The sequence below is a fragment of the Helianthus annuus genome, chromosome 1, assembly GCF_002127325.2.
Source record: "Helianthus annuus cultivar XRQ/B chromosome 1, HanXRQr2.0-SUNRISE, whole genome shotgun sequence".
Classification (NCBI taxonomy): Eukaryota; Viridiplantae; Streptophyta; class Magnoliopsida; order Asterales; family Asteraceae; genus Helianthus; species Helianthus annuus.
Window position 1 is genome coordinate 95,843,840 of NC_035433.2, and position 11,032 is coordinate 95,854,871.

Consider the following 11,032-nt stretch of genomic DNA (forward strand, 5'->3'; position numbering starts at 1 on the left):
ATGGATATTCTTCAGAAACGAAAATGAACGGAATGAGTCATTTTCCACAATGGGTTTTTCTTCAGAAATGGAAATGAAGGAAAAATCAAGGATATTCATTTCCCTCGATGGATATTCTTCAGAAATGAAAATGAACGGAATGAGTCAGTTTCCACAATGGGTTTTCTCTGGAAACGGAAATGATGGAAAAATCAAGGATATTCATTTCCCTCGATGGATATTCTTCAGAAATGAAAATGAACAGAATGAGTCAGTTTCCACAATGGGTTTTCTTCAGAAACGGAAATGAAGGAAAAATCAAGGATACTCATTTTCTCAATGGATATTCTTCAAAAAACGAAAATGAACGGAATGAGTGATTTTCCACAATGGGTTTTCTTTAGAAACGGAAATGAAGGAAAAATCAAGGATATTAATTTCCTTCGATGGATATTCTTCAGAAACGAAAATGAATGGAATGAGTCATTTTCCACAATGGTTTTTCTTCAGAAATAGAAATGAACGAAAAATCAAGGATATTCATTTCCCTCGATGGATATTCTTCATAAATGAAAATGAACGGAATGAGTCAGTTTCCACAATGGGTTTTCTCCAGAAACGGAAATGATGGAAAAATCAAGGATATTCATTTCCCTCGATGGATATTCTTCAGAAATGAGAAATGAAAATGAACGGAATGAGTTATTTTCCACAATGTGTTTTCTTCAGAAACGGAAATGAAGGAAAATCAAGGATATTCATTTCCCTTGATGGATATTCTTCAGAAACGAAAATGAACGGAATGAATCATTTTCCACAATGGGTTTTCTTCAGAAATGGAAATGAAGGAAAAATCAAGGATATTCATTTCCCTTGATGGATATTCTTCAGAAATGAAAATGAACGGAATGAGTCAGTTTCCACAATGGGTTTTCTCCAGAAACGGAAATGATGGAAAAATCAAGGATATTCATTTCCCTCGATGGATATTCTTCAGAAATGAGAAATGAAAATGAACGGAATGAGTCATTTTCGACAATGGGTTTTCTTCAGAAACGGAAACGAAGGAAAAATCAAGGATATTCATTTCACTCGATGGATATTCTTCAAAAACGAAAATGAACGGAATGAGTCATTTTCCACAATGGGTTTTCTTCAGAAACAGAAATGAAGGAAAAATCAAGGATATTCATTTCCCTTGATGGATATTCTTCAGAAATGAAAATGAACGGAATGAGTTATTTTCCACAATGGGTTTTTTTCAGAAACGGAAATGAATAGAGTTAACTCTAGACACATGACAAAACTTGCTGTGGTTTCTGTGCACTAATTTTTTTTTTTGAACGACGGGTGACCGAAGACAAGACGATCGAAGTAGGCAAGGAGGAGACTGATCGTTCACGTTCATCAGAAGGAGAAATCAAGTACTTTATTACTAATCTTCCAGATGGTTGTAGCGGGAACGATTTGGAACACATTCTTAAGGACCATGGAGAAGTTTCAAAGGTGTATATTGCTAGGAAGAGAGATAAGGTGGGAAGACGGTTCGGTTTTGTTAACATCAAAGTGCCAAGTAATAAAGGAGATTTAGAAGACAAGATGCAGAATCTATGGATTGGCTCATACAAGCTTCGAGCAAATGTCGCAAGATTTACAGGTCCAGATACGTTTGTCCATAAGGATGAGGAGTTTCCGATTCTTAACAAAGATAAGGCTCCAAAGTTTGATACTTTGAAACCGGATCCCAAGTTTCGACGACAAAACATTGGAGTCTCCTTTAAAGGCAGATTAACTGGTGTGAATGAAGTTGCAACGGAAGAGAAGATAGTGGTTATTCCGGATGTGGTTAACGAGTTCAGCGACATTCATGATAGGGCGGTGGTGGTTTCGGTTTTTGATGTGGATGGTCTAAAAAAGATTCCTGGCCTTTTGGAAGACATGAGTCCTGATTATGTTAAAATCCAGTATATGGGAGAGTTATCAGTTTTAATTACTTTTCCTTCGAATGAGATTGCTGAAAGTGTTCGACTCAAGTTTCTTCTTCATACGGATACTATCAAGACTGTGACATTATGGAGAGGACAATCTTTTCACTTTGAAAGGATTGCGTGGCTTAAGATCCAAGGTTTACCGTTGAATGTGGTTTGTAACGATACGATGAATAGGATTGGGTCACTGTTTGGTAACGTGGTGCATAAAGCTAATGTGAAACAATTGGATAATGACCTTTCTTATGAATATGTGGCTGTTTTGGTCGGTGAAGCTAGACGAATCATGGAAGAAGTTGTTATTCAATGGAGGAGACGTAAATTTAGAGTGTGGGTCATGGAAGAGATTGCGGATTGGATGCCGGATTTTCTTTTTCGTCGTCAAGAAGGTGATTCGACTGTCAATTCCGATATGAGGTCCAGTAACTTTCCGGTGGGAAATTCTGGTGGCGCAATCAATGATGCTGTTATGGTAAGTCCGGAGAAAACGGTTGACGAAGCATTAATTGGTGAGTTGCAGGAAACTCCGGATTTTGTGCCTGTTCCTAAAAATAGTTTTAATGCTTTTGGTAACTCCAACAAGGGACAATCATTGCCTAATAATGATGTTGACCTGTCAAATCAATTCCAATCTCTTGCTGACTGGGAAGCTACGGATAAAGTGGAATTTTGTTTGGATGCTGGAATTATTAATGGGCCAGCAAACTTATCAGAAAATCTATTGGGCCAGGTTGTGAAGAAAAAGGTCCATATAAGTAATAAGAAGTCTCAAAAATCATTTCAGCCCAGAATGGTTTCAACAGATGACAGGCCAAATCCTCTTAAAAGGCCCAGATTAGACTTTGATCCAACATGCTTGGACCCCTTTGGACTGGATGTGTTGCTGGGACTGAATAACGTGGCACCTGTTAATGGTTATGGTATTATTCAAGATAACATAACACGACATAATGAGCATGTTTTGGGGGAAAAACTACAATCAATCAGGACTAACGAGAAGGTGATCGATCTTAATTCCCAACCAGAGAATAGTGGAGTCTCTCGAGGGGCAGTTGATAGAGACATAGGTCACGCTGATGCTTCAGTACCTGTTATGGAGCAGAATTCAGGTTTTTGAACAGAAGTGGAGGAGACGATGAAGATGGGGTGCAAATTAGGTGCCCAACTTGACAATTTTGAGGCTTTGGTTAAACAAGCGATTGTGGAAGAAGGTCAACAGCCAGGTAATATATGAATTTTCTATCGATTAATGTTAAAGGGATTGGGGCGTTTGGAAAGATAGATTGGGTTAAAGGCCTCAAAGTTAAAAACGAGGTCTCTTTTCTGGCGATTCAAGAGACTCAAAAGGATAATCTGGGTAATTTTAACTTGGTTCAAGCCTGGGGTAATGTTGATTTTGATTTTGGTAAAGTTGATTCAAATGGGAGATCGGGCGGTTTGTTGAATATGTGGGATACCAAAGTCTTCACTAAATTATTGGCTTGTCAGGACCAGAATTATCTTCTTACTAGTGGTAATCTGGTTGCTGACGGTACCCCTCTACATATTTTGAACGTTTATGGTCCGCAGAGTGTCGTTAATAAGAGGAGGCTTTGGGATCAAATCAGGGGGGGTGATGCGTTCTAAGGTGGGTCTTTGTATTCTGCTTGGTGATTTTAACGCTGTTCGCTATCCCGAAGACCGGAAAAACTCGAGATTTAATTCTGTCAGTGCCTTAGACTTCAATATTTTTATTGATGATATGGGATTGATGGAATATAAGATGAGGGGGAGTAGTTTCACTTTCATGGTTGGTATGGATGACGGGGTTAAGTTCAGTAAAATCGACAGGGTTTTGGTATGTCAAAGCTTTTTTAATAGGTGGTCACAAGCCGTTTTGAGAACATTACCTAGAGAAAAATTGGATCATTGTCCCCTTTTGCTCACTTTGGTTGATACTAATTTTGGTCCAAAGCCTTTCAGGTGGTATAACTCTTGGTTGGAAAGGGACAGGTGTGAAGCTTTAATCATTAATGTTTTAGATAACAAAGTCTATGAAGGCAGCCCCGGTTGTGTTATCACCTCTAAATTCAAAGCTTGTAGAGATGCTCTTAAGTCTTGGAGGTTGGAGATGATTAATAAAGAAAGCGCCGATTTGAAAAGCATGCAATCTGAGATTGAACGGATGGAATTATTAATGGAGGTTAAAGATTTAGAAGAAGAGGACGTTTGGATTTATGAAGAATGTAAAAAGGGGGATAATTTTATTGACTATCTTCGGCTCCTAGATGTAAAACAAAAATCTAGGATTCGATGGGCGGCGAAGGGTGATGAGAATTCGGCTTTTTTCCACCGTATTTTTAATGGGAGGAAGGCCAAAAATAATATCCCGGTACTTTTGGTTGACGGTAATTGGATTTCCAAACCATCTTTGGTTAAGAGATCTGTGTTTCGTTTTTACATAGACCTGTTTGCTTCCAAAGTTAAAAGACGGCCGACCTTGTTTCTGGATAACATTAGAGTTCTTCCTGATGAGTCTAGAGTTGAATTGGAAGCTGCCTTTTCTAAGGAAGAAATCAAGAGAGCGGTTTTTGATTGTGGTAGTGATAGGGCTCCGGGTCCCGACGGCTTTAATTTTTATTTCTTGAAGCACTTCTGGTCCTTTTTTGAAGATGATTTTTTCAAATTAATGGCTGATTTTTTTGAGACAGGTTTGATTAATCACGGTTTTAGTGCAGCTTTTATTACTCTTATTCCCAAGATCAAGAACCCGATTGGGTTAAAAGATTACCGGCCTATTACTCTGATCTGTATTATTTCTAAAGTTATTTCTAAGATTTTGGCCAACCGGGTCAAGAAGGTGATGCACTTCATTATTTCTGAAAATCAAAGCGGTTTTCTCTCGGGCCGCTTTATTCTTGATGGGCCTTTAATTATTTATGAGGTGTGGCGTGGTTGAAGAACAATCGAGAAAAGGCTTTTTTATTCAAGATAGATTTCGAGAAGGCCTACGATAACGTAGATTGGGCGTTCTTGATTTCTATTCTAAAACAAATGGGTTTTTCAGATCGATGGTGTAACTGGATTGATGGGGTTTTAAAGTCAGCTTGATCATCGGTGCTAGTCAACGGGTCTCCCACTTATATTTTTCAATGTGAAAAAAGGATTAAGGCAAGGTGATCCGTTATCGCCTTTCCTTTTTCTCATCGTTATGGAGGCACTCACTTGTCTTATTAATAAAGCTTCGGATCTTGGTGATTTTGATGGTATTCAACTTGGTGAAAATGGGCCTTCTATCTTTCATTTGCTTTATGCGGATGATGCCCTCATCATGGGGAAGTGGTCGGTTGATAATTTTTCTAGGATGCTCCGCGTCCTTCGTGTTTTTCATGTTTACTCAGGATTAATGATCAACTTACACAAGTCCAATATATATGGTATTAATACAACTGAAGAAGATCTCAACTTTATGGTTCAATACAGTGGGTGTAAACAAGGTGAGATCCCTTTTGATTATCTTGGGATTAAAGTTGGCGCAAACATGAATCGTATAAGGAATTGGTCTTCGGTGGTTGACAAATGTAAGTCCCGTCTCAAGTCTTGGAAATCCAAAACTCTCTCAATAGGAGGGCGGCTTATCCTTATCAAATCGGTTCTTTCGAGCCTTCCTTTGTATTATTTTTCATTATATAAAGCGCCTTCTAAGGTGATTGAAGACATTGACGTTCTTATGAAGCGTTTTTTATGGGCGGGAGATGATGATGTGAGGAAGGTTCATTAGGTAGCTTGGGAGATGGTTACAAGACCTAAGAAGGAAGGGGGTTTGGGAGTTGCTAGATTAGCCGACGTTAATTTGGCGCTTTTAGTCAAATGGTTTTGGCGGTATAAAAAAGAAATTTCCTCTTTGTGGCGCAATGTGGTGGATTACTGTCATTCTTATAGTAATAACTAGGAGTTGCTTCGTTTCAACCGGGCCCTCTCTAGTGGTTGGAAATCGATGGTTGTGTTCATAAATAAAAGTATTCTGGTGATGGGGCCTTCGCTCCAGTTTCGTGCTACTATGGGTAACGGGGCTCACATCCGCTTTTGGCTGGATAAGTGGTGTGGTAATGCGTCGTTCAGTGTTGCATTCCCTGCTTTATTCAGACTCGCAGCTGATAAACAAGATCCTGTAGCTCGTTGTTGGGACAGTCAGCGTCTAGATGTTTGTTGCGGGTGGAAGCGTCCGGTTTCGTCGAATGCTGAACTTGAGGAGCTGCTGCTGTTACGACAAAGCATCGGTAGCCTGTTTCTCTCAAATTCTGCAGACAGGTGGCGTTGGGAAGGAAACAAGGATGGGGTCTTCAATGTTGCCGATTTTAAAAACCTTTTGGTGCAGCAGAATGGGCCGGATAGGAATTCTGTCATGAAGTGGATCGTTTGGGTCCCGCTGAAAGTTAAAGTTTTTGTCTGGCGTTTAGAGATGGACCGAATTCCGACTCGCTTGGCTCTACAAAGGCGCAACATGCATTTATCCGATGTTTCTTGTGGTTTATGTGGTGCTGTTGATGAATCCTCTATTCACATTTTTACGGCCTGTGAGTTGTCTTGTGGTTTTTGGACAGCTATAGGTTCTTGGTGTAAATTGGGGCCTATTTTCGCGTTCGACATCAAAGATCTTCTTCTCCTCCCAGCTGAAAAAACAAGCAAAGAGTCCAAAAAGATCATTCAAGGGATTGTCATGGTTTCTATGTGTGTTATTTGGGTTGCTAGAAATGAGAAGATTTTTAGAAGCAAAGATGTTAAAATAGGTGAACTAGTTGCGAAAGTTAAGTCCCTTTCCTTCCTTTGGCTTAAGTCCCGGTCTAGGTACAAGCAGTTAGTCTGGAAAGATTGGACGATTTTTCCTTTATACATGATGCAGTCTTGTTGTGCTTCGGTCCTTGTTTTGAGGACCGGTAGCGTGTTTTATTGAAGTTCACCTTTCAAAAAAAAATGTACGCGTCCATAATAATTCCTTGCACAATCCGCACAGTGCATTTCATAATGTGTTGGGGAAGAAAATCAAACCTGTGATGAGTGTGACTAGACTACCATAGGGTCCTTTTAATTAGATCGACAAATGATCTCTTTAATTAGACCACCAAGGAGTCTTTTTAGCTATATCATCACATGATATTCCTAACCATATTTTTGGATCAATCTGTTTAACTAGACCACTCAAGGGGTCCAATTATAGAATAGTACTTCATAACCCAAGTGATTTAACTACAACGTAGAAGTCCATTAAGGATTTTAAGATAGTACCTTTGGATATCCTTCTATGAATCCCTTATACGAAGATATGGAAGATTCTACGAGGATTTGGATAACAAAAATTTGGATCACACAAAAACATAAAAGGGAACACATAAGCACATAATCACATAATTGATTAACTTGACCTTTAATTTGTTATCTTTGGACACGGATATTTAAAGCACACCAGGAATCCAATCCGTGGATTTCATTTGCCACTTTAATCATTTTCAAGAATCTATCTATGAAGATAGGAAAATCTTAATAGGAATTTGGCTTGTCCTTATTGAATCGTAATGTACGTATTGAATCATACAAAGAATTCAATTAAGGGCTCCGATGAACGATACCCATCCACTGTCACACCCCGAAATATCAGAGCTGGCGTGACTGGACCGGTATCTTCATTGCACATTCGAAGCAAATAAGCTAAGACTTCTAGAAAATGAACGCCGCTAAGTACTCGAATCCCATGGGTTCTCCTACTCCAACCGTTCCGAAGTTTGAAAAATTTAAACTGAGAAAGAACATGCGAAAAAGTCAACATAAAGTTGAGCGAGTTCATAGTTTGTTTTGAAAAAGATTCAAAACAAATCTTTTGGATAACCGGTTTAAAAGTTATTGAGAAAATATAGTAAAATCATTTTCTCGGCATGATATATGAAAGTTGTGAGTCTAGTCCACGAGAGTCTTTGTAAGCAGGACCAACTCGTCCTCTTACTTGGACATAAGTTGAAAACGTTACCAATGTTTGTAAATCCATGTATTTGTGAGTTTGTGTCAAATGAATCTTAAAGACATTTGAAAGTTTAGGTGTCGAAATCCGTTATGTAAAGCGTAAATGAATATGTTGATCATTAATGTGTAGCTAGGATATTAATATGTGTGCCGACATAGGAAGCCACCAACCCGTAAGCGATTTAGTACCGGTCCACCCGGCGAGGGTAACAAAGGAAACTCCATGTGGTCAGACAAGGACTCGTGAATGGGGCTCGCCATGTACCCGATAGATCTACCCCCTTTGTTCCGTGGTCTTAAACAAGATTAATGGTGCTTTAAGTATCAACATATTCGCACGTGATCTACTAATTCATTTTGTAGCTTAACCATACCATAGTAACATGTATTTCCCCCCGAGAGTTATAAAACCGAAAATGTTTAAAAGAAAAGGGGGACATGAACTCACTGGGTGGTCTCGTTTTACGTACGCAGACAAACCCAGTCTCGTTGTTGTAGCACATTCCCGTCTCTAGACATGAAAATCATGCACGTTTCGTAAATACACGTGCGTTTTATAAAACCGATATGTTTAGTATAAAGCGTTCGTAAACCGTTTAAGTTCCTTGAAATCCATTCGCAAAACGATTTAAAAGTATGAGTTTTCGTTCATCGAAAAGTTGTTTGTTTTTGCAAAACTTGCATGTCTTTCCACCCCCGAAAACATTTGTAAAAACGTAAAACTAGAAAAGGTTGGGGTTATGAACTCACCTGGATATTCCTGTGCAAAGCTAGCTTAGTGTGATTCCGTAGTGTCGTTCCAATAACGTGAATTAGCTAGCGTGCATCTATAGTATTCCTAACAGGAAATAACGTATCAGTTTTTAATTTAAACGTAGCTAAACTACTGTCCGAGCTCTACCGAATCGTTAACTATACGATTCTATAAAGGTATTATTGTTTTGATTTAGAATAACCAATCTTGGTCATTTGATCCCGTTATAATCGGGATAAAGCTAAGTCTCGAGATCGATTTAGTTTTCGAGTGATTAAGATATATATATTTATATATATATTCAAATATAAATATATACTTTCGATGTCGTGTCGGTCGTCGTGAATAGAAATACGTAGATAAGATGGTACGTGTTCGATATGTCGTATGTGATGCGGTAATATAGCGTGTACTTTTCATAGGAAGGAAGCAAATAGATATATATATATATACATACATACATATATATATATATATATATATATATATATATATATATATATATATATATGGTATGGCAATTTATTGTTGACGCTTGGAATAAATATAAAACATTATATTTATTTAATAAAATTACACGGTGAAATAAATATACACAATTATATTTATATTAAATAATCGCTGAATAATAGTCGTTCCAAATAAATATAAACATTATATTTATTGTATTTGACATTCGAAATAAATATAAACCTTATATTTATTTTATAAAAGTATTCGGAAATATCGGTGTTCGAAATAAAATAAATAATTATATTTATTTGTAAAAGTGTATCGGGTTCGATGTTTCTAAACGTGGAAATAAATAATCGTCGAATAATAGTCATTTGAAATAAACATAACAATTATATTTATTTTACGAAAGTACACGAAGTTATTTAATTTGTCGTTGTTTTACTACTTCGTTTTATAATTTGAAAAACATCGTCAAATAAATATATCTCTATATTATATCTTATAAGAAAAACTCGAATTGTTGATAAGTGTCGTATTTATAATGTAATTACATCGCATGTTACGGATTTTTAGGAAAAACGAACAGAGTTTACTCTGTTTTTCGAATAACCCGACAATAAAAGTCGTATTTTGTCAAAACTCAACAATAATCCACGCAATGTAATCAAAATGTAATTTTCGCCAAAGTATCAAAACCTAAACTAGTAAATAATCGAGTCGGGTCGAGCTCGGTCACGTATAACCATCAAAAATCTAAACTAGGGTATATTAACTCGCTACTTCTAGTTTTTACCGGTTCTTCGAGTTGACCGCTATTGACCCGAGTTGACTCAGGTTTGACCGAGTCTTTGACTGGCGTTGACTGAAGTTGAGGTTTGACCAACTGACAGAACCTTGACCTGTTGTGCCGTAACAAAACTGACTTGAACCGAACCGAGTTAAACCAACCTTGAACCGAGCCGAGACACTAATCTGCTAGTAACCGAACCACGAGACTCGAGCCTTTGACTAAGTTTAACTGTGTTTGACCCGAACCCGACATGGAATCGAGCAGAGCCCGAATCGGATCTGAAACGGCCGAGGATAATCAACACCAATCCAAGAAATAGGTTAGTAATTTGTGTCGAAACGACGACTTACCCGAAAAACATTCACCGGAGCTCGTTTTTAGAATAACCCGACAGCAACATCATCCCATCCTTTATCATCTTCACAGCAAACACTTCATCATCATCATCAACTACAACAACAGTGGCCACATCATCATCGGCTTCGTCGGGCCTTTCGGAGGTTTGTCGGAGCAGCCGCTCTTCCGCTTTGAGACGCCACCCAACCCCACCATACCCCCCATCCATCGTCGCACGTCGCGTCTGCTGCCGTTGTGTTTGAGCGCCGCCACCACCAAGCGGTGGTCGGCCGCCGTTTGTTCAGAGAGCGAGTAGAGTGAGAGTAGGGAGAGAGAGAGAGAGGTGTCACCGGTAAACGAAGCCGAAGAATTGATCAGAATCCACTTTCTGATGGTCGATTTCAGGTGAGACAACAGAAAGGTGTGAGCAACGAGAGTGTGTGTTACCGGAGAAGAAGGGTGGGGGTGTGGGGGTATCGGTGCCGGAGATAAGCAATCGGAGAAGGAGGGGCGTCGGCCGGAATTTCGATCTCCGGTTACTGGACTTCGAGAGGGGGAGCAGAGGAAAAAAAACTGTTGTAGTTGTGTGCGTGGTTTAGAGATAGGATGAAATGAAGATCAGGAGGATAAGGGGAGCTCTTATACTTAGGGTTTTATGTAGTGGGGGGCCTAAAAGCACATTAACGCGTTTTAAGCGGCCCAATAAAAATCCAAAGCCCGTTTTCGAACCCGATT

The 11,032-nt window shown here is 38.8% G+C and overlaps 1 protein-coding gene across 1 annotated transcript; it reads left to right on the forward strand.

Moving 5' to 3' along the window:
* Nucleotides 1–6,006: 6,006 nt before the first annotated feature.
* On the forward strand, nucleotides 6,007–6,900 carry LOC110901290. The gene has a single exon (XM_022148127.1). It carries the CDS (start codon nucleotides 6,007–6,009, stop codon nucleotides 6,898–6,900), a length of 894 nt encoding a protein of 297 aa, XP_022003819.1.
* Nucleotides 6,901–11,032: the final 4,132 nt, after the last annotated feature.